Source organism: Bombyx mori, chromosome 19 (genome assembly GCF_030269925.1).
Source record: "Bombyx mori chromosome 19, ASM3026992v2".
Lineage (NCBI taxonomy): Eukaryota > Metazoa > Arthropoda > Insecta > Lepidoptera > Bombycidae > Bombyx > Bombyx mori.
In genome coordinates, this window is record NC_085125.1 from 397,146 (window position 1) to 422,223 (window position 25,078).

General features: G+C 38.7%; 1 protein-coding gene across 12 annotated transcripts in view; it reads right to left on the reverse strand.

Moving 5' to 3' along the window:
* Nucleotides 1-25,078, reverse strand: part of LOC101737057 (protein prickle) — a 358,717-nt gene that overhangs the window by 137,240 nt on the left and 196,399 nt on the right. Inside the window, exons 1-2 of one of the 12 annotated variants that reach the window (XM_021347998.3) lie at nucleotides 19,075-19,276; nucleotides 5,191-5,875 (exon numbers count right to left, since the gene is read on the reverse strand). The exons of 9 other annotated variants lie outside the window; for them this stretch is intronic. In XM_021347998.3, the coding sequence (XP_021203673.1) occupies nucleotides 5,191-5,858 (668 nt within the window). In that variant the 5' untranslated portion in view covers nucleotides 5,859-5,875; nucleotides 19,075-19,276. Of the gene's footprint in view, nucleotides 1-5,190; nucleotides 5,876-18,899; nucleotides 19,277-25,078 lie in introns of those variants that run through there. 2 more of the 12 variants (XM_021347996.3, XM_004926175.5) reach the window with 2 other exon arrangements.

A 25,078-nucleotide genomic window follows, 5' to 3' on the forward strand; every position in this document is an offset into this window, starting at 1 on the left:
GTCAATATTAAACTAAAGCTAATCTTCTTAAAAATATAATTTTCTTAAATTATAAATGAGGATTAGATGAGGAAAATCTCATTTGGGCTTGAGGAGAAATACGGACGGCTGATCTGTTCCGAAACAACAATATTGCAGCTCGCGAACCAACCCAGCGCTGGCACGAGTATAATAAGCACGCATTATTGAATAGTTCATAATTGTTTGTAATGAGGTAACTATTAGACTACATGTGGGTTCTGATGATGATTAATAAATATTTTTACGTCATCCGCTACAACGAAAACTGTAAAGTAATCGAAGCGTCAAAAATAATAAAATTAAAACCAATGATTTTTTATACAACAGATATGTTATCTTCATAGTAACTGACCCTTCAAATCTGATCGCGCCATATATATCTATATACCTACCGATATAGTGCACACACATGTTGACAAGTAGCATTAATGAAAAGTACAAAAGATGGGATAAGCGCGTGAGTAAAAAAGATAGCTATAATTGGAACGATTGCACTTGTTATATTATTATTGCATTTGTTTAGACGCGACTAAAGACGAAACTTCCCAATTGGCCTGTTTTCGAGTCTTCACTTGACGTGCGCTTGAAACATATCTGCTTCTTTTTACATATAAAATATCATTGATTAAAACAATAAACACAAAAGTTAGCCGTAAGTACGGTAGTGTTAGTTTGAATTTTACCTATCAATCGCTCATATAATCGCAATCGAAAATATAAAATTAAAATATACTGGCCGTACTCGCTTGCTTTACTGGGCATTTAAAATTAACATTATTATTTATTGACATTATTATTAGGGAGTCCAACACTCATATAAATATTATCCTATGCATTAAGTACATGTATATTCTACATGGATACCAAGTTTCAAGTCAATCGGATGCACGGTTCAATAGTTATAACGGAACATCCGTAAAAACCACTGTAGATTTACATATTAGAATAGATTTAAAAAGTTTTAGCTGAACAGCAAATTTAAACCGGTAAACTAAATAAAATAAGAATAAAAAATAAAATAAAAAACTTTATCTCAAGCGTACAACCCGAGTCCGGAACAAGTAGAAGCTCACGACCGACCATCGATCAGTACGGAGCCTGTAAACGGTAGTCGAAACCAGATAAAATCTTGTATCTCACTCGTTTTTTTTCGTTGTCGCTTTTTAGCAAAAGAGCCACGTTCTTGTACTGTGTTGCAATGTTTGAAAATTCATAAAAACAGTTTTTAAGCTTTTGTTTTTTTTGTATTGCCCTTGTAGGCAGACGAGAATACGGCCCACCTGATGGTGAGTGGTTACCGTCGCCCATGGACTTCAGCAATGCCAGGGGCAGAGCCAAGCCGCTTATAATTACTTGTTGTAATAAACACAATGGAAACTCGAAATTTTACTTGAAAATTCGTAACCACATTGAGATCCTGAACTGAAATATTATTATTTAAATCAACATGAAACTTTTTCTAATATTTAAGTAAATAGCTTTTAAGAATTTTCCACAGATCAAAACAAAACGCCTATAGTCAAATCAAGGGCAGCACATGTTTATCGTAAAATATTTTTATTTGATGTATGTCTATTTATATATTTCTTTTCATTTACATTTGTGCCTAAGGCTACACTCCGAAGGCAGTCCTGTCACACGCTGAACACAAAAGGGCATTTCTAACTTTCAAAAGCACCATGCTGAAGCGATGACGTGATGACAGTCCACAAGTCTTGAAGTTGAAGTCTCAGTTTTGATTTAGGTTGACAGTTAACAGACAACCAAAAATAGGGAGGGTCCAATGAGAACAAGTGCTAAGGACGCTTATCGCTTGGTGGTGGTGGAAATATGTTCTAATGATGTTCCGGACAGAACATTGCCTTCTGACTTTATAAATATACCAGGGAACCCAATACGAAAAAGTTCCTGACACGACCGGTGATATATTACATTTTATGAACACATTATTAATTTATATTGTTTTCCATCTAATTTAATAGTAATTTATTTCTAATACGGATACGATGCGATTATTTCATTCTTAGTGAAATGATATCAATGCATTGTGTCGCTGTCAGTGGGCCAACGTATTCGTGACTACTAGCGTGGATCGTAATCCCGTCTGTCTGTCTGACGGCGCTTCTCGGCAGCCGTGGAACATTCATTGCCTGGCAACCCTAATTCATCTCGAAAATTAAATAGCGCGTTGTCCGCGCGCTTTATCGTTTAATTTTGAACTGACCAGCTATAAACTCTTCGATACAATCGATATGTATTATTAACGATTTTGCGGAACGCATTTTCTTTTAATTATTAGTTGGTCTTTCTTCCTGTACACATGCTGCACATCAATAGGTTTTTGTGATGTTACAGATATTGGTGCACTGTTTCCGCAACGGTAGGTACACGTAGCTTTCGATCAATTGGTAAACGAGAAAGAGCTGATGGTTTTTAACCAGTTAGTCATCCGCTGATCTTAGGGAGATTATTCCATTCTCGGTGTTGTAGGAGATATTATTGTATAAAACAAGAATAGACTACACTTAGATTCTAAATGCAAAATATTTTTAACACGGTACTGACTGCGAAAGAGAATTTCGACTCCATGACACAGTAGTGTGTCCACTAGACTTACGTCAGTCGACCTCTGGAATATTTAACCAGTACCTCCAGATCTATAATTTCGCCTTTAGCTATCCATTCCACAACTATTTTCTGTCTATCTACTTCAACACAGCGGCACGTCACCATAAGCCGTTATGCAACGTAGAGTCGCCGTCGCCCGAACCATGTCTGGTCGGATCCCCGGGATCCACTGTCGGGGCTTTTAGGCTCTTCAAGCACCGGCATCCACCCGACGAGCGAACTAACCCACAGAAATAGCCCACTGGGTTTCTCACCAAATCAATGGGTCGCGATTCCGATTCGGTGGTAGAGTCTGCGAAGTACTGTTCTTGTTGGGGCTAGCGTTAGTAGATTCTCTCAGGTTGAACTCTTGAACTCAATAACCCGTCCGAGCGCAGCTGTAACAGCCCCTTAGGCTACCAGAGAATAGGCAGGGAAAAAAGCTGTCCAATGAATGGTTTATCATGGCATCTTAGTAATGTACTTTTGATGTTTTATTTCAAACGTCATTAATTTGTGTACATTGTTGTTGTGACCGATTTAGGTAAGGCTTTTGTCATAATTCGTACTACATTATGTTTGGTAGACGACGCACTATTAACAATGTGTAATGCTCTGCTGCAGCTACAGACATACCTAAGTCGGTTGAATAGAGCCATCGACGTGTTTCCGAGACAGACCGTACCCGCGCCACTATGGCCCGCATGCTCAGACCGCAAGCATTGTGGCATTCCGCGAATGGACGATAGGGATGCCATATGGCAAAAAGGAAAACACAACTATTAAGTCTCTTGTTCACTTAGTTTTTATGTAACTTTATAGATATATTCGGTGTAAGTTACCTTGAGTAGGTACTTCGGTCATATTGCTCGGAAGACATCAGATAGCTTAGAGAGACTATTCGTGACAAGGATGATCGAGGGAAAGAGACCGCGCGGGCGCAGTCCGACAAGGTGGTTCGACCAAATCAGCACCACACTAGAGATCCCATTCCACGACGCCTTTCATGTGGCCAATGATCGGAGGCGCTGGCGGAACATTACAAGGTGTAAAGTCATGTCGAAGTATAATGGTCACGACCCTCAGCAGTGAGGAAGCGATGCGAGGAGGAGACCTTGAGCAGCGTGTATAGAACAGTATGTTCTGCATATCGTGTGAGTTCGCTTGGCCCAGTGCCACCACTCTGTCTATATACTAGTTATGCGTTCTAGTTTGTAGTACAGGAAAACCATTATTAAACATTTTAAATTAATTTAATTCCTTAATTAGTGCGCGACGGCGTCTATATTGGTATTCGCTGAATATTCCGCTGGTCATCTATCGATAATCCGATTCAAAGTCAATTATAGACCTCGAACTCATATCTTAAACGCTCAGCAGACCGCCCCATGAGCCATTACAACACATGTTTTTGTCTATATGAAATTAGTAAGTCGCTTTTAGCAGCCCTGGTTCCCGCTGCTACGCCGAGAACGGCCTTTTCATAGTAACAGCTATGCGTAAGTAACCCATTGTTACTCTGAGAATTGTCTGATTGTTGGCAAATAGTCTAGAGAGCATTACAGAACGCATTCAATTGTATCGTGAATTGATGAAAGTTCCACTTGTCCCTTGAAGGCATCTCTGATACAAGCGCTAGGAAAATCGTTGTTAGACAAGTACGTAATTATTTATCCTGATAAATAGACAGTACTGATATTGAAATTTGTATTATATATAAATACTTATATCGAGCTGTCGTTATTTTTTCATATATTGCTAAGATACTATACTGAGATCTTAGAACTTATATCTCAAGGTGGGTGGCGCTTTTACGTTGTAGATGTCCATGGGCTCCAGTAACCACTTAACACCAGGTGGGCTGTGAGCACGTCCACCTATCTAAGCAATAAAAAAAAAACATGTACGAGTAGTCATCCTGGTGTTTAGTAGTCATCGGAGCCCACAGACATCAACCGCCTAAATGCCGCCACCCACTTTGAGTCATGAGTCACAGTATAGTACAACAGCTGCCCTACATTCAAACCGAAACGCAATACTGCTTCACGGCACAAATAGGCAGGTCGGTTGAACCTACCCGTGCGGACTCACCACCAGTAATTACGCAAATTGTAGCTTTGCGGGTTTGATTTTTATTACACGATGTTATTCCTACATCGTGGAATTAAATCGTGAACATTTGTTAAGTACGCATATCATTAGAAAAATTGGTTCCCTCCGGCGGGATTCGAACACGCATCGCTCGACACGGATGCAGTTGGCATAGCTAATTTTCACGAGTAATGCAGCAGCTTACCATCAGTTGATCATAAGCTAACCAGACTAACCAGAGCTTGTAAGCAACTGATGGTAAACGGTTCAATATAGTGGCAGGCAAAAAAACCGTAAATACTAACATTGTTGATTGGGAAACGATTTCCTTATATATGTAATAATATGTAATTTTTGCTACTAGATATGTTGTTATTGTATGAATTTGGATACAAATTTTAAAATAATACATAATTATTATCTATGAATAATTTCGAAGAACCAAAAATGGAATAAAAGGAAGAAACTTACTCATTACAAGTAGAATGTCGGACATCACCTAAAGTGTCCTTAGTGACCCGGATCCCCAAGAACCTCGCCGGATCAGCCAGACTTTTCACCTCACGATGTGGCTCAAGTACTTCCTTCACCTTAAATGAACCAGCCTTGGTAGACCTTTGCAATTTGAAGTTTTCTCTACCATCAATAGATGCAGATGTATCTGCAGCCACATTTTCCCTCTTACTTCTATCAAGCGCCTTTTTTCCCATAATCTCCTCTTTATAGTCACCCACATCCTGAGGTAGACCATTCTGCAGCATAGTCTTAATGCTATCACTAATACAAAGCTTATCTAGATCAGTGGCATTTATTTCGTAGTTAATAGGCTGTCGTCTTTGGTCCTTTTGCCAAGTTTGGTACACAGGTTCTGTATCAAAACTGAGTTCATCTGGAGCCGGTTCGATCGGAGAGCAGTTTCCATCAAAGAAGTCGTCTGTGAGTTCTGTTGTTTGGGCTCCAGGGCGTTTAGTGTCTTCGCTGAAGGCATAATTGGTGTTTGCCTGCTTCCTTTTACCATACAATTGTCTGTAGTACTTCTCTTGGTCTCCATACATCCAACATACCTTCCACCATTGCTTGCACATCAGTATGTTGGCTGAGTTAGATGATTTGACGTGACTGGTCGCAGTCGCTGACATTTTGTGGTGTTTTTTTGCTGTATACATCATAGTTTTTTGTTAAATTTAGATGAAAACTATTCGATTAATTAAATTGGGTCATATTAGTAATTCAGAAAATGCAATAGCTAGATTTTCCATCAGTAATGTTCTCGTTTCTCTGATGTGCAAATTAAAGTTTTTTCGACAATTCAATAATGAAATTGGGAATGCAATTAAGGTCGACCGCACATCTGACGGATCACTCACTAGCAACCGGTATTCGTTACTCAATATATCGGATTGAGTTGTGAACCGAGCTGAAGAGAAATATAAAAGATTTATTGCTTCATATCGACCATTCGAACCGTAATCATGATTTTAATTTCAAACAGTTTATTTATTTAAATTGCAAATTATACGTTTGGTCTAATAAAATTATATAGCTTCATTGGACGTTGATAATGTATAGGGTATCCAACATCAACATATTTTATAATACTAGTCCACCTAATAGATCGAAGCCGATGTAAGCCGATAAAGATTAGTTCAAATTTTTTTTATTGCTTTGATCGGTGGACGAGCTCACAGCCCACCTGGTGTTAAGTAGTTACTGGAGCCCATGGACATCTACAACGTAAATGCGCCACCCATCTTGAGATATAAGTTCTAAGATCTCAGTATACCTAGTTACAACGGCTGCCCTACCCTTCAAACCGAAACGCATTACTGCTTCACGGCAGATATAGGCTAGGCTTCAATTCATTTAAATTTGCAAAAAATGTCTGCAAGTTCACGCAAACTGAATCACAGTAAGCACTAAGTACGTAGTTTTTGAAGCGTCGTTACCGCTATTACACAAGAGCGTTATTCTCTTTCGAAATAACCTGTTATTTCCTTCCAATTTCCGTTCCTGCCTTCAAGAATTCGATCCCATTCTCTATAATCCAGCCGCCGTGATTATGGAACCCCAGAGACGGAGCACGCGTGCCTATTATCTAAAATATACCAGTTCTAATAATAGGAGCAGGTATATTGGTTACTAGTAGATGTTAGTGATACTTGAATACTTCTATCACTAAGTGAAGTGATAGTTGAAATCAAACCCGCAAAATTATAGTTTGTGTAATTACTGGTGGACCTATTGTGAGTCCGCGCGGCACCCTGCCTATTTCTGCCGCGAAGCAGTAATGCGTTTCGGTTTGAAGGGTGGGGCAGCCGTTGTAACTATACTTGAGACCTTAGAACTTATATCTCAAGGTGAGTGGCGCATTTACGTTGTGGATGGATGTATATGGGTTCCAATAACCGCTTAACACCAAGTGGGTTGTGAGGTCGTCCACCCATCTAAGCAATAAAAAAAAACTCTTTGAGTATAACGAGTCAAGATCAATATATTATTGAAACTAAGTGATATTGGACACGAAGCGATTGGCACTCTTCGCCTTGAATTATGGAACCTCAATCGTATTGTATACTGATTGACTTATCCTCAGAGAGATCGCATATAAGTATCTTCAGTTTGATTACCGTGCACTGTTATCATAAGTAAGATGCGTGGGCGTTCGTGATTTAACGGATAGGACGCCCGGTCTATTTGTGTAGTCACGACTATACTAGAGTTCAGATCCTACTAATGTGTCTGAGTGAATACGTACTTAGCAGGCATTCGTGAATGACTACGATGATAAAATTACATGTAGTAACTTATCAAAGCAGTACAGGTCTGTGCTCTGCTGCTCGGTACAGTACGGGTAGGTGCCACCTTCCTGCCTATTTCACGCGTCGCGATGCCTATGAGCTCCGACAGCCACTTGACGCGAGGTGGGCTATCAGCTGATGTGCCGATCTACAGAAACAGCAAATGTTATTTTTTATCGGCTTTAAGCTTCCAAAACTTTTTATAAATAGTTTGAAATACTCGTTGAAAATAACAAAAATAATTTATTGTTACATACAGTATTTATTTCATTGAGTTGAATGGATCCAAAACAATATAATTTCAAACGCAGCGCAGCACGATTACGCAGTGCACGCGCAAATTTCACTACAATTCTGCGGTGGAGCCTTATTACAATATTATTATCCAATCTTCTTTTTCTGAAACGTGGCGTACCGAATAATTGCTTTACTGCGTTATCTCGCAGCCGGTGATGATATCTGCAGACTTGTGACGAATGTTTTTTTAGCTGTCCTAGTGAACCCGCAGGAGTCGAAATTCGACTATAATTAATTGAAATTATAAGTTTCAACATTATTATGGTCCTATTGTTACAGATTTCGCCAAGAATACACTATAGACAAATACTCGTAATATTAAAGATAAACAATATTAACCAATTCTCAATTTGACTACAGACTTTAAGCAATAACAAAAGTTCGAAAAAAACAAAGATTATATGTGTGTGTGTCAAATACAATATGTTAGTGTGTGTTATGTTTTCTTTATTGATTTAATGTATTTTTAATCCATAATTAAAAAAAAATATTAACATTCGGCACTTCTTCTCTATATTCTCTATAAGTGTGGAAAATTTCATACTCCTCCGTCCGCGCAATTTTTGTGAAAAGGGGTACAAAGTTTTTGCTTCACGTATTAATATATAGATGATACTAGTATGGCTAGGCGGATGAATAGAAGGCTTACTTACTATTATGCAGTTAACAGAATTCATAAACAGCACAAGAGAACCGTGCCGCCCATGTCTGGGCAAACATTAGACAACTTGATTGGCTTAAAATACAGCTACCCTACAAACTAGTGCGCAAATAAATACAAGCAATATACTATTTCACCGGTACACTCTCAGTTCTGAACCACTAATTAAACACAAGAAACTATGGTTTGAAAATGTTCAAAACAAAACTAACAATACGCGTTTTAAATAAATGCTTTCAGTGTAACTTTCTTCAAAGATTAAATAGAAATAGAATGGTAGATTCTATCTGTTCTTTTAAGTTTCCTAGAAGAGAGGTTCGATTGTATTCGAAGTATTAATAGCTAAAGCGCAATCAAGTCACATAGAGGAGAATTATAATGTGTATTTAACACCAGTAGCCTCATATGATTTTGATGATAAAAGCTTGTCTGTTTAATAATCAATTATATAGTAGACTAGCTGACCCGGCAAACATTGTTTTGCCATATATAAGGTTTCTAGGGAATTTCTAGTGTAGAAAAAAAAAACTAACTTAGGTATTGTAAGTGTGTAAGGATGTGGTAAATGAGAGAAAGAGGCATGTAGCGCTGTGAATGATGAGGGAATATAAAAATAACAAAACCTCATGCAACCACATAATGCCTCATTATTACAAAAAAAATCTGTCCAAAAAATAAAAAATAAAAATGTTAGGGGTGGACAACCTTTACCACTTAAGGGTATGAAAAATAGATTGTAGCCGATTCTCATACCTGCTGAACATGCATATAAAATTTCATAAAAATCGGTAAAATCGTTTCAGAGGAGTATGGTAACTAACATTGTGACACGAGAATTTTATATATAAGACAAGTAAATGCCGACCAGGGCATCATGAGCTGATGTGCAGTTTAGACCTATGGTGTCATAATGGAAATATCTTCTCCCACTTTCCCATCAATCCTAATATCAATTTCCTACTTTGTGGCTCAAGTGGATTTGGATGGGTGGGACAGTCGATATTAAATGCAATTGAGACAGATTTTTTTATTTTTTTTATTTTTTTTTTATTGCTTAGATGGGTGGACGAGCTCACAGCCCACCTGGTGTTAAGTGGTTACTGGAGCCCATAGACATCTACAACGTAAATGCGCCACCCACCTTGAGATATAAGTTGTAAGGTCTCAGTATAGTTACAACGGCTGCCCCACCCTTCAAACCGAAACGCATTACTGCTTCATGGCAGAAATAGGCAGGGCGGTGGTACCTACCCGCGCGGACTCACAACAGGTCCTACCACCAGTAAAAATCCAGTATCTCAAAGCGGATGGCGCCATTTACATTGTTATAATGCCTATTAGTCAGCCTAAATAACCAAAAACAAAACTTCATTCCCTCCTCTGGTGCGAAAGCTTGCAAGTTCGTCGTATTAAGTTTTCTGACGTTCTTGTTTACGTAACATGCAGCGTACTCGCGATTGCTCACAGTTAACATAATGAACATGACCTACGCAATACGATTCAACGTTGTATTCTTCTTAATAAGCTCATAATGTTTAGGTTGATCTCCTGTATTTAATGTATGGCGAGCTATGGAGCGTTTTAAAGATAGTTATCTCCGTTAATGCTTACTCTTTGTTGATATCATGGACGTCACATATCAAAATGAACTAGGCATAGGACAAGCCGGCTGCCAAGATTTATAAATGTTTCACTGAAAAAGGTCGCAAATTCGAGACCGGACACCGTTTATAGCTTATACTACATTATGTTTCCAGTTTCTTCTACTAGGCATTTTTACTAATCGTATAGTGCAATGTTATTTTACGATTAATAATACGTCTTTGTGATTCATTTTAGAGTAACATCTCTACAGGGTCTAAACCCCAAAAACAGTAACCACGAGAGCAATGCTTGGAGAAGTAGCGATTAAAAGAATCATACGAAAGATCCTGAAACATCTAAGTTTCTTTTGTTCCATTAAGAAATTTCATTAGACAGCGGAACGAACTTCTGTTCTCTTTAACCTACGGAGGAAATTATTATATCCATGCACTATGGTTTACGAGCGTAGTAAGTACTAAGATGGATAACTTCATTTCATAGCGATTTATGAGTTTGTTTCATGATCTTGTGAGCTTTGTGAAATGCTAGCTTTGTACTCGATATACATTTTTGTGCTTAGTATTTTAGTCCTAATACTTATGTGTTTTAAATGTTATATTTGCTTACCTATTTTATGCTTAATTATCGCGTCGAGTCTAAACATTATAATTACGATCGATCCGAATGAATTCAAAGCATTTCCTTATGTCTTCTTCTAGTTGAGACATTATTATTTATTAGCACGGGTAAAAAGCCATCAAGAACGGGTATTGATGGCATTATGAATGTTGTTAAAAAATTTCATATCCGACCAAGACGACGGGGCAACGCAATGCCGCCGGAAACATGTCTTGGCGGATTCACTTTCGGTATTTTTAGGCTCTTCAAGCATCGGTCACCATCCTGGTCGATTACGACGAAGAGTTCGGTGAGCGAACTAACCCATAGACACAGCCCACTGAGTTTCTCGCCGAATCTTGTGATTGGGTCGCGATTCCGATCCGGTAGTAGATTCTACGAAGCACTGCTCTTGCATGGGCTAGTGTTAGCAAATTCGGTTGAGCCCGTGAGCTCACCTATCCGTCTGCGCGAAGCTAGAATAGCCTCTTAAAGAATTAACAGTGAATAGGTAGAGGAAAAAACCGTAGAAAGCAGTCCTGGACGTACTTTAGGATATGTAACTATTGTCGAAGATTTAGAATTAAGGTTTACTTATTGAATTGTCTCCACAACATTTCACAATATTTGTATAATATGTAGTGATCATCTAGTCGTGAAATAATCTTAAAGGTCATCAAATACTTGAAGAATCCTTAATTGAAGACATGAGTGGTGAATTATCGAAAACCAATTAAGAACGACAAACTTGCAGATTCAGGTTTTTTATATATACTTAATTATATCCTATGATGAAATGCCTTATGAATAATCTAAGCACGTTTAGTAATTTCTTAATTCTTCTGATACATCATGAAATGAAATATTAAATTCTTGTGCATTCATTTGTTTTTCTTTTGAATTAAAACCAACCGGTCTGTTTATATTTAAAAGAATAGTACGATTAAGCCAATGTTAAGGTAAACTGTATGGAAGCCAGCCTCCTAGAGTATAATCCATTATAAGTGTTTGTACCACAAGCGTCCGCGGAACCAGTATCCCGCTACAACAAATTGCAGCTATTGACTTAGAAAAACGTAGGACGGCTCGCGTTTGACGCCCGCACCTCATTCCACGCGTGATTTACAGCTGATCAAAATATCTGATACATAAAGCTGGTATCGGGATTTATTGCATTTTTTAAGACTCGGTAATATTTACCTAGTATTATTTTATCAAGTTCGATATCCAAGTTTCAGAAATATTGGTATCATTTTTAATAATGTTTTAAATGTATCTTATCCTGTTTTTATGTTGGGTTTATAGAAAATGACAAGGCGAAGATTAGCCATCGACCAAAGTCACGAATGATATTTTACGGTATTCGTATATCTTCAAGACTTACTTAACAGCTCTAGCATGATTCAGGTTTGTCCCGGATTTCTTTGATTCGGTGATGGTTACAGCAATAGGTCGTTTTGGACAAAAAACGGATTTACCGAATGTTAATAAATAATAATAATAAATAAATGTTTACTAACAATCACTTCACGTTAACTGGTCCCGTGCTAAGTTCGTAAAAAACTTGTGTTACAGGTACCAGATAACGGAAATAAATGTAAGATTTTTATTACACACATTTATATATTTAATATGCATCCATAACCCTGGAAAATACATTTTATATTTATCATACAAATATCTTCCCTTGGCGGGATCCAAACCCGCGACCCCTTTCTGTAGTGACCATGTCACTTACCACTACACCAGACGGCCGTTAAAATATTATAATAAATTTGAATTCTTCAATAATAGTTGTTATAGGATGGAATACAGATAACTTTTGTAGTATTAGATGAACTGATGGTTGTTTGATGTGTCGCCACGCGTTTTTATAGTGAATGAGACGAGATCATAATTTATTGATAAATTGTTGTCTTGATTACTTTCTAATTCTGTTCTATAGTCATTTCGTAGATCAAGCATCCATATGCTTTAGCCAATTTAATATTTTGACGTTAATATAGATTTGAATGTTTCATTCTAAGTAATTGTAACTTTATAGGCAGACTACTGGCATCATGAAGATCTTAATAAAAAGTTGAAGGAACCGCACAAATATTTTACCTTCCACCTTGCGAACAAAAACGTAAAATAAGTAGAAACTCACTCACTGATTTTCACCTCATAAATATTGTATCGAACGCACACTCGATAAATAGCGCTACAATTCCTAAGTCGGCATTGAACTATGAGCATGTGGCTGAAAAAATCACAGCCCATCTTTTATCGCGTCAATCTTTGACGTAAAAGGTAATATTATGGAAGTTCTACGCGAGCTGTAAATACGTACACTGGTTTCTAAGGAACGTAAATAATTGTACAAATTACTGCCATGTGAGACTAATATTATTTCTATATTACTCTGGGCTGTGTTTTGATTGCCATTTTTTTGTACAAAATGATCTATAATCTACATAGTACGGAGAAGTACACTGGTGGTAGAACCTCTTGTGAGTCCGCGCGGGTAGGTATCACCACCCTGCCTATTTCTGCCGTGAAGCAGTAATGCGTTTCGGTTTGAAGGGTGGGGCAGCCGTTGTAACTATACTTGAGACCTTAGAACTTATATCTCAAAGTGGGTGGCACTTTTACATTGTAGATGTCTATGGGCTCCAGTAACCACTTAACACCAGGTGGGCTGTGAGCTCGTCCACCCATCTAAGCAATAAAAAAAAATAACGAATAGTGGACCTGCCAAGCCCTCTAGAGTTATTTTCACATAGGTATATACATTTATAAATAAGGTGTATTTTGTCGGGACGTGTTTCAATCTCTGTTCGAAAGTGAATCAGATTGTTGATCGGTAGCTCACGAATTCTATTACATACGGACATAACTTGAATATTGAACCGGTACACTAATCACTTCACAATTTATATTTTGAGTACCGGAGATGAGGTCATTTCCGCATTTTATAAACACTATTTTTCTGTATCGACTGAGCAGTGAGAAATCACCGAAATTTAAAGTAGCACGAGTTAGATAACCGGCGCCATCCAGGCGGGCTTCGGATAGCCTGCCGACCGAGAGGGCTGGTGGTCGTGGCGCCGACGACCACGGGTCCGGCGTCCCGAGGGGAGGGTGATGGCAGAGATGTGCTCCGCACTAAACGCTTCACTTTCCCCCTTTGCCTCTTCATGAGTTCTGTCTCATGCGAGGTTTGGACGTTGGTTGTTGAGCGACAGGAGGTTTTAGCACGAGTTATAAGAACACATCCTACCGTTCAAACCGAATGAATCTCCGAGTTCAAAGGCAATACTTATCGATCTTAGTAATTGCTGCTAATATATGTAATTAAAGTTATAGCTCAAGTCGGTTGTTCGTCACAGTCTACAAATAGAAGGAAACCTTAGTACGTCGATATGACCATCCGGCACAAAACTGTAACTAAATGCTGAGATCCGTCCAATGATCCGGAAGTGGAATGACTTAGGGTAGTTCTTTAAATGTATTTCTCAATTCGACGGAAGAATAGTTTGATAGCGAAAGACGATATTTTAACAAAGAACTAGAGTTGCAACCACGGACCAAGTTTAGTTTAGTTCTACTGCTTTACCAGAAGGGTGCGTAAAATCTAACCCTCAGCCGAAGGAATCCTGCCCTTTTGCTATCAAATGTCCGAGCGACTCTACAGGAGGTCTAACAGTGTGAAGACTAAGAACCGACCTCTACCAAGTATTATTATGTATGTGAGTATTAATTGTTAGCATTCATGATAATTAGTATTTTTCTTACTTCGGCTTTTATCACATTTACTTTAATTATTTTATATGTGATTTTTTGATCTTGTAAATATATATCTTGTATATTTTAATATACCTTTGAGTTGATTTATAGGCTCGGCGGATAAAAATGACCATCCTTTTCTGTGGTTATGCTCCGATTGGTACAACCAGCCTATCCCTTCACCTTAAAATCGATGAAGCATAGATTCAGACTTCCTGTGTTTAAATATGTTTTCAATTTAAAGCTTGAATTTCGTGCTTATTTTTGTTTGTGGTTTGATGACAGTATTGCAATACCGTTGAACTCTGATCTCAGGTTCTTACGTGAGCTTTGATGATCACTTAACTACGCGATCTTGTCTGCTCGACTACATCAAAATTAAAAATAGAAAAAAAAACACTGTTTTGGGGAAAGATTGAAAATAAATTTTATACTTTTTGTAGATTCTGTATTCATTGTGTTTTTTGGGTGATGTCGGCGGCTGTACGCGATACATATTGGTATTTTGATAAGCCCTTTCAACAAATAGTTTTATAAACACATATTTTCAATCTCTAGACATGTAATTCATTCTCATGGAACAATTATATGGTGAAAACATAGAATATGCCACGAAATATGTTCTCAAGAACAAAACATCTTTCATCACGAACGCTGTGTGAATTTGATCGTGTTAAAACATGCAGTACAATGCCTCTTACGTTCGTGTTAACTAGTTAACAATAGTCGGTCCCTCTGTTATTATAATATCACTTGTTAAATACTAGTTTCTTGCAGGGTTCAATGAGATTATGTGAATTTCACTGTTATTGATTAATTAAATGATAGTTCAATATTCATGTCTGTCTGCTCAAGGGCCGCATCTGTAGGTCGTGGCATTGCTGATGTTTTCACTTTATTTTTAACTACTATTTAAAGTTATGTTACAGCTTCGCAACAAGAAAGCAAATGTTTTGCGCACAAATGCAATTTTTCTCCTTGTAGGCAGACGAGTATACGGCCCACCTGATGGTGAGTGGTTACCGTCGCCCATGGACTTCAGCAATGCCAGGGGCAGAGCCAAGCCCCTGCCTACCGCTTAATACTCTTCACAAGCCTCGTTTGAAGAAGAACATGTCATAGCGCTCGGAAAACACCGTGGAGGGGAGCTCATTCCATAGCCGGATGGCACGTGGCAAAAAAGACCTCTGGAAACGCACTGTGGATGACCGCAGTGGCGCTCCAGGTAGTATGGATGAACTCTACTCCGGTGGCGGGCGGTGCGATGGTAAAAACGAGATGCCGGTATCATCTCGAACAATTCCTCAGAGCACTCCCCATGGAACATACGGTACAAAATACAGAGGGAACCGAAGTCCCTCCGTAGACCCAGAGGTTCCAAACGATCCGTGAATGTAATAATTAATTAATTTTATGAAATACATAAAGTATTTTAATTAAATAATTATTTCAGAGTTCTTAACTAAACTCTTAATTAATTAATATGCGAAAACGAACTACATATATAAAGTCAATTCTGTCAGTCCTCACATCACAGTTCCAAAGATAGAAGCTGTCGCCTTTTATTTGGGACGCAAATTAGAATTCAAAAATATGTTTTAGGTGTCAAAGAAAACGTTATTTGGGTAGACCGTGCTGAGTAAGCAATTAAATACTAAAAGGATTGATGTTAAGATGCTGGACAGTATCAAAAAATACGAAACTCCTCTTAGTTAGGGTACTCCTCCGCATTGTCCTATAAGAGTTCCTTCGTTCCAAAAACTTTAAAGAATCTAAATCTTAATTGGAGTATTGAGCAATTATTCAACCTTCACTAAAGATAGACCAACAGGGCTGTACGTTTGGAAGAGCGACACGTATCTCCATTACTTTCATAATTAGTTTGGTATTTAATTAAATCCTGTGATCCATAAAGGCACACTCCATAATTTATGTGATAAATCAATCGTCCTCTTGCGTCTTCAGTTGCAAATGTTGCCAATATCTTTAAAAAAACGACGATGAACTGCTAACAGGCAGTCAAATGTGAGCGCTCGTAAACACGCTTTACGTTAAACACAGATTGGTCTGGAACTTTCTACCCGGTGCTTTACGACCACTCAACTCGCACTTGGAGCTTTTTGATGACGTACTCAACGACTTTGCATATTATGTTATTTCATGAAATTTCCTGTCATAGTTTGCGAAGCTCAACTGAAAGAAATTTCAGTTCTGACGTCATTTAGGGTCACAATGAACAATGAGCATACAATAGAGTTTTTTTTGTCTAGTGGTTTTATCTGTGGGTTTCAATATGTATCTTAGTTATTGCGCAAAAACACTGATTGTACTTTATTTATTAGACCATCTGCTACGCCCAAACCACGGCATCGATTTTGACGAAGTTTATTATGGAAAATGTTTGAACCCTAGGAAAGAACATGAGCTAGCTTTCATCCCATTTCTTGGCACAGGTTTCCGCCCACGCGATGTTAAATGTAGTCGACGTAGGCGAAACTGCGGATGGAAAGCTAATGTACAATTCGATACTTGGCTATGCCCTATTTTTTCATTAATTATAACACAAATAATTTTTTTTAATTACAGCGATCGTCCTCTACTTTAGGGATATATCATGAATGTATTTTATTGAACTGAATATTTGAGGAATCCGCCTCCGAAGATGCAAACCTAGCCGCTATCTGCGATACGGTTGTATAGAGAAAATGTACCTCACACATAGATTCAATTTAAATTTATTGTAATAAAATGATGGCATTTATAAATTTACGTAATATCGGAGTATCTCACGGGACATCGCACGGGAAGCTACCATCCCATTGAAGTCCACGACCTAAAGATTTAGTTCGAAGGGAAAATAAAGGTTATAGGTAGTTATTCAGAGCAATTTTGAGACTGATATCATTTCTCAAGGGTGGTGGAGGCGTTCTATGACCCACTGTAGTTTATTGACACCGCGTTGGTCGAGAGCTTTGAAGTCTTGCGAAAATTAATTAAAAATTGGACAAATTTCTTTATTACGTCTAACGGCCCTAGGACCTAACGGACCGTTACCACGATCTGCTTTTCATGTACATGAATTGACCGCTCATAACGGGTTGGTACATCTTACTGAATTTTAAACGGATGGTAATGAAACCAGGAGATCGGCGATTAGTTTAGCTGATTTGTATGCGACCGACGCGTGGACGCGGTTCAAGGTTGGCGGTTCAAATCTTGGTTTTGTCACAATTTATTTTATGTAAGTACGTGAATTTATTTTATAACAAAAAAGGTTGCTTTTTCATTAATGGTCACTTCCAGTCGAGCTCAAGGTTGAAATGTAACGTTGTTCAAAGCCTAGTCCCATCTTAAAAGATTTTTTCAAAAGGCTTTTTTTTTTTTTTATTGCTTAGATGGGTGGACGAGATCACAGTCCACCTGGTTTTAAGTGATAATTGAAGCCCATAGACAACCACAATGTAAAAGCCGCCGTCCACCTTGAGATATAAGTTCTAAGGTCTCAGTCAATACCCCCACCTTTTAAACCGAAACGCATTACTGCTCCACGGCTGAAATAGGCAGAGTGGTGGGTATCTACCCGTGCGGACTCACAAAAAGTCCTAACACCAGTAATTACGCAAATTATAATTAGAGATAATTCCAATCAATAATTAAGATGGTAATCGTTGCCAACATTTATGTACAATAATAAGGACGGGACACAGTCAGTGCCGATCCCCGAAGACTCTTTTCGAAGCATATTCGCAAAAGGACATTTCATCCATCACCCTCGGGCAAAAACTTCTGATAAAAACTGTAACTATTGACGTGGTGTTTATATGTTTTGTTGTCTTGAAAATAGCAAACTCGTTTGCATGAACATGCCCTACCATTAAGTACTGGCAGTTTTGTATTTTTTTTATTGCGTAAAGGATGAACGAGCTCATGGTCCATCTGGTGTTAAGTGGGTATAGGAGCCCATGGCTAACACACAGACATTGAAATATGAGGATTAATCTCAATTGCATAGTACTGCGGCTGCCCCTCCCTCCTCCAAACCGTATCGTATTACTGCTTTTTTTATTGCCCTTGTAGGCATTGGGCCATCTGATGATAAGTGGTTACCGTCGCCCATGGACTTCAGCAATGGCAGGGGCAGAGCCAAGCCGCTGCCTACCGAGGCATGTATATGCAGGGTGGTAGTACCACCAGTAAAAGCTTCGAAATCTTTAAGAATAGTTAACTTAGTAGGAAGTAGCAGACGTAGACTTATATAGTTCCTTTATATGTGTTCTAAACAATAAGGAAACGTTTTTTTAAATCTTGATAGTCTTTTAAAAAGAAAACCTTGTAACATTACGTATGTGATTTTTGATGAAATCACAAAACTTGAATGAACCTACATAATCTTAATTGCGATCTCTGAGTTGGAACTAATATAATCCCAAAAGAAATAACTAATTCGTATTAACTTTATTTTATGGTTCATTAACGAATAGTTTTCAGCCAAATACACATAAATATTACGATACGCGAATTCTCACAAATGTATCCAAATAATCACTGTAATCCTTTGTCGCTGATTCACTTTCTACACATCACTAACATAACACATCACGATATTGCAGGAGGGGAGACTCATCCAACCGTAATTCCGTCCTGTGTAGCGCACCTTTACACTAAAATCACTGGAGTAAAAAACTTAAAAAGAATACATCCGACTGGTAAAGCGCGCGAAAAAAGTTCTATGTATCAAAGCGAGCGCGTCCCACAACTGCGCATGCGCAACTGAATGACAAGTGCCTCCGGCTAGTGCGCGGCCAACCGCCGACAGCTTCTTGTTTCGAAACACAAAAAATCGACTAAAAACACGGACGGACATCCCTACGGCCAATTTTTGTCTGATACATGGCCTGACTCGCGGTTCCATTCGTGTGAATTCTAGAGTAAGTAATGCTAAGAATGTGTTCTTACTTGAAATCTCAATTTGTTTTCTGTTCATTGCTATTGGTTACGTTTTCTCATAGCATAGCATAGCATAGCAGATAAACTGTAAAGCATCAGTTTATACATATTATAAAACTGACCGTATTCGCCCGCTTCGCTGGGTATTTTAAAGTTAACATTGTTAGGTATTTATTGTCATTATTATTAGGGAGTCCAACACTTATATAAATATTAGCCTATCCATTAAACACATGTACTTTCTACATACCGAGTTTCAAGTCAATCGGATGCATGGTTCAGTAAATAAAACGGAACATCCGTAAAAACCACTGTAGATTTATATATTAGTATAGATGATAGTCATGTCAAATCTCTGACTCGTAATGAAAAATGATTTTTTATTTATTTTATTTTTTCTGTTCCATTGCACGTATGCTTATACGTAAAATTTTAAAAGATGGCTGTGCTAAAATTAACGGCCTCAACCTAGAAATTTCTCGTCGATATTAGACATCAATAAGTCAAGTAAACAGCCTCGAATGCCAACAGTGCTAAAATTCTTCTTCTTCTTGCGCTTTTCCCACATTATGTGCGGTCGACTTGACGTATCCTCATATGATGCTACATAGGTACGGATTTGGCATATGTTTTACGACCGGCCTATCAGATGTCAACCCTCTTCGGGAATACTATCGTTTGCATAAGAAGATAGCCAAAAGAAGTCCATTCATCGCCTTTTATGACACACGAGAAGATTCATTCTAAGGTGCATGGTCAACAATACCAAACATAGTTAACTAAAATAGTGACCGCGATCGAAAATCGATCTGATCTCGATCCGCGGTGTAGCAATTGGTAGTGATGATCATAGATCGCGGGCCAACGCAACGCCGCAATCAATACGAACAGGTTGTATGCGACATAAATATGAAAAAAATGTGTATTGTTTTATTCTGGTTAATTAAAGATTCGAAGCAGATAAAAACTAATGAGTTTCCATTGATGTGACGCCGGATTATGTTCTATAATGAGTTATTTTAATGAACTCGTTAGCAATGCGAGCTTAGTACCTCTTAACTAAAATTAAGAATTTAAAATATTTTATTTACACATTAAAAAGTTCATTAAGCTCGATCTTTTGATTTTGCAATGCAGGAGTTTTCTTTATATGAATAACTTTAAAATCAGTTAACAATACATTTTGAAGCATCCGTGGGCTAAAGGATAAGACACCCGGTGTATTCGTATCAAGGAATGCGAGAGTGCTCAAAGTCCGCAGGCAATGTTTCTTAGGAAGAACATCTACAAACGACTTCCACGATGAAAAATAATATCGTGTATTAAAAAGATTTAAGATATATGCGTAAGATATATGTAAATTTAAGATATATGCGTAATTAGTATATTGCCGGCGGTAAGGTGTATTGTTAATTTGTTACATCACACGGATACGGTCGCCCTGTCGCCTGTTTATTTTAAGTGTTACAAATGCAGCCACCCACCTTAAGCCACGGGCTAGCCGTCATTATTGTGTGGCAGAACAACTATCTTCCCTCCAAACCGGTGAGCATAATTTCTTCGCAGCAAAAATAAGCAAGGCGGTGACACCGATCCGGCGGGCTTTACGGTGAACCCATCACTTGTATGTTCAGACAGCCACTGGATGAGATTGATTGGCCACACTGGGTAAATACAATCCACACGCTGTAAATACAATCATCGACGTCGACGTTCGGTAGACGAGCTAACTCATCTCAAAGTGACGGCATCCAAGTCGTGTGATGTCGGTGGGCTTCGGCAACCACTTAATACCAGGTCGGTCGGCTGGTCATACCAATAGAAAATGAAATTCCATCGACAAGTACCACACTGCTCGGCGAGATCCTACAAAAACAAAGGCCGTGGGTGGATAATTTGTCTTACGCACCGTTTGTTATACAAAACGAGGCAAACATATAGCCTCTATCTACATTCTCGTAATGATCAATTTCACCTGGCAAATAATAAATTGTTGATAATTGCTTTTTGACCTAAGGGCCCAAGTTTGAGACGTAGAACAGGCGTGGCACGTGTTTTTTTTAAGGCAGGTGATGAAACTCGTTGTGGAGTATTCATTTGTAATATAAATTAGGTTTGTCGGGCATTTCTATCTACAACGATGAATACTGATCATGGACACTCGGCGAATCACTCTCTTCCCCGATCGAGGGCCCCAAACAGCCCTTGTCCTCCGCGTGTCACACACGGGAGCAACGTTGAGATAATTAACATTCTAAAATCTATTTTTAGAGTTCACTTTTCAATAGACAATAATTGAATTATTATTTACTTGAATACTGAAAACCATTCGTTTAGATGGTCTGCTTTCTTGGTTATGTCGTAATATGCCACCTTTCCCTCAACCTAGCTTTTAAATATACTTTGCATATTTTTTATTATTCTTTTTTTAAGTTTTTTGATATCTCTAATTTATATTTTAATCTTACTAAACTTACAAAATTCTATGGCCCTGCTTGGATCTCCATATACGTTGAGCCATACCCAATAAGGAGACCAACTCCCACTAGAGCCCGGGTCTCTCGGTGCAGCAGAGGATCTCACTAGCCACCAACTCTAATCCCAGAGCAGGGCTGTCCAGATTAAAGATGCTTAGGGGCCAAGACATTTATTTTATTTTATTGTTTACATGAGAAGACGAAATTACGGCCCACCTGATATTAAGTGCTTACCGGAGCCCATAGACATCTACAACGTAAATGCTGCCACCTACCTTGAGATATAAGTTCTAAGGTCTGAGTATAGTTGTTACGCAAATTACAAGTTCGATACGAATTTATGACATGTAGCTTCATCATGGAAACCAGTCGTGAAGATCAGTGAATGAATTCAATTCGTATTTAATTAGGAATCTGGTGTCGAGCTGCGGGTGTCCGGGATAGTCACGCCGCTCGATACAAACACGAACAATAGGACAGCTGCCCGGCAAAATCAATTAAATCTCCATCACATATTCATATGTGTCAATTCTGGTACTTTTTTTACTTCTGGTAATTTTTACTGGTAGTAGGACCTCTTGTGAGTCCGCGCGGGTAGGTACCACCACCCTGCCTATTTCTGCCGTGAAGCAGTAATGCGTTTCGGTTTGAAGGGTGGGGCTGCCCTTGTAACTATATTTGAGACCTTAGAACTTATATCTCAAGGTAGGTGGTGAATTTACATTGTAGATATCTATAGGCTCCGGTAAGCACTTAAAACCAGGTGGTCTGTGAGCTCGTCCACCCATCTAGGCAATAAAAAAAAAGACGTGTGGCACTCGGAGACTACCGCGGTAAAGCTATTGCATAGCATTTTTTATCAACTTATGCAATTATAAATCGACAATAATAGTTTAATATTAAAACAACAATAAAATAAGATCCGGCGAGAAACTCACTGGGCTAACTTTCAATGAATCTGCTACATTGTGAGTATTCCATTTTGACCGCGCACACACTAGAGGGCGTAACATGGGATAGAGACACGCCTTTGGGTGCTAGTTCTAACTCTCATTCGCCCAGAATCAACGGTTTAGCTAGTTTATTTTTAATGCCACTCCAATCACTGAATGAGTAGTAGGAGTAGTAGTAAAATTCTTCGACTAAGCGATAGAAAATGGCACGCCCAACGCAATGTAATGTGATATAATTTTCTATTTTACAATTCCGTTAGTCGCCGATAGATGGCGCTTGACAAAAAGCTGAATCGCGCTATCGTTGTGTTACCCACGAAATTATATCACATATTTTGATAGTACTTAAATCGGTGTTTAGATTTCTTACTTTAGACACTATATAAGCGCAACGTGTGAATGTGTTGAACGCGAGCTACATAGTAGGCGTACTGAGGGGAGGAAGGTTTTTTTCGTTACGGAATTTCATGATTCCGCTCTCAAGCCACGTTCAAGGCCCACGATAAAATCTATGCAATAGCTTAAAAATTCTATAGTACATTACTGCGATTTCTGTTAACAGATTACAAATCAAATAGCTAAAAGAATCTGGTGACCACACGAGATATCGACTAAAATGGGTTAACCGCGTTTATGATCTGCCGCTGAATGATCCTACGCATGGCCTCCCTGATATTAAACAGTCGGATGCTTCAGACATGCGTTTTGCGGGGGATATTTAAAAGCTTTTTTTATTTACTACCTAATCGTTGGCAGCCTGAGGGGTTATCCCAACTACGCCCGGATCGGTAGGTGTGCTTATGGGCTCAACTTAAGAGAATTTTCTAACACTAGCCATAGTAAGAGCAGCGTTGAACGGAATCTACCACCGGATCGGAATCGCGATTCACTGAGAAGATCCGGCAAGAAACTCAATAGCGATGTCTCTATGGACTAGTTTAGACAACAAACTCTCGTAAACGATGATCGGTGCTTGAAGAGTTAAAAGCACCGAGAGAGGTTCCGGCATATGGATAAGACATGTGGCGGGCGACGGCGGCTTTACTGATTGCTAATTGTAGACTCAGCATTAGACATTTCGAGTACACATTAAGATATTCTTAAGTCCTCTTCGTTGCCTGATTATCTGTCAATGTTAATGTACAATTAGCAAAGTGCTTCCATACTTTTTACTAGTGGTAGGACCTCTTGTGAGTCCGCACGGGTAGGTACTGCCACCCCGCCTATGTCAGCCGTGAAGCAGTAAGCAGTAGTTTCGGTTTGAAGGGCGGGGCAGCCGTTGTAACTATACTGAGACCTTAGAACTTATATCTCAAGGTGGGTGGCGCATTTACGTTGTAGATGTCTATGGGCTCCACTAACCACTTAACTCAAGGTGGGCTGTGAGCTCGTCCATCCATCTAAGCAATAAAAAAAAAATCAAGAGCATTCCGACGGAGCAGTCTCTTTGCCACGGCAGCTGCTCATTGGATGGTCGTCCCCCTTTGTAACGCAAACAACTTTTGTAAATTACTATTCGCGATCCGATCTATGTAATCAAAACATTGAATTTGTTCACCGCTGTTGACAATATAAGCAGCAATGTAATGACATTGTTAACGAATGCACTTAAGGCGACGTATACAGTGAAACGACAGACATAATATTGTGTTTAAAAAAACCACTCTTCATTTATCTGTCTTTGATATACAAAATCACTTGTTTGTAATCATTTAGTTGAGAAATCTGCCGGTCTTTATCGAAGCCAGATGCACGAAAAAGTCGCAATGTGACTGCCAACTTTGAGATCTTAGCAGGAAGTTACAACGAGATTTGAATTAATCTTTCTGAACTGAACGCATGGTGCTTCACGCCAGAAATAAGCAAGGTGAGGTGGCCACTAGTCAACATAGAAATCAGGAGGCCTAGAGTGAGTTAAGTGCTTTCAGATAGCTGATGGAGAATTGGCAGCAGTAGCTCGTGGAAGTAGGAGCCGCAAATACGCATCTCCTGATTAATGACAGAGCTGAAAATGTCGTAAAAATGTTTGAATACGACCATTCCTTGACTTCGCTGCTGAGGGTTAACTTGATTTTAATAATTGAGAAATTTACTAATCCAATTTTAAGAGTGTGACGTAAGTTGTATTTCGGAGTGTTGTCTATTTAATTAAAAAAAAAATATTTCATTAAAAACACAATTTGTTGGCGTGTCTAATACCTAACTTATTGAAAAAACACGCAAGACAAACCCAGAGTGAGAAGTTGTACTCCCGAT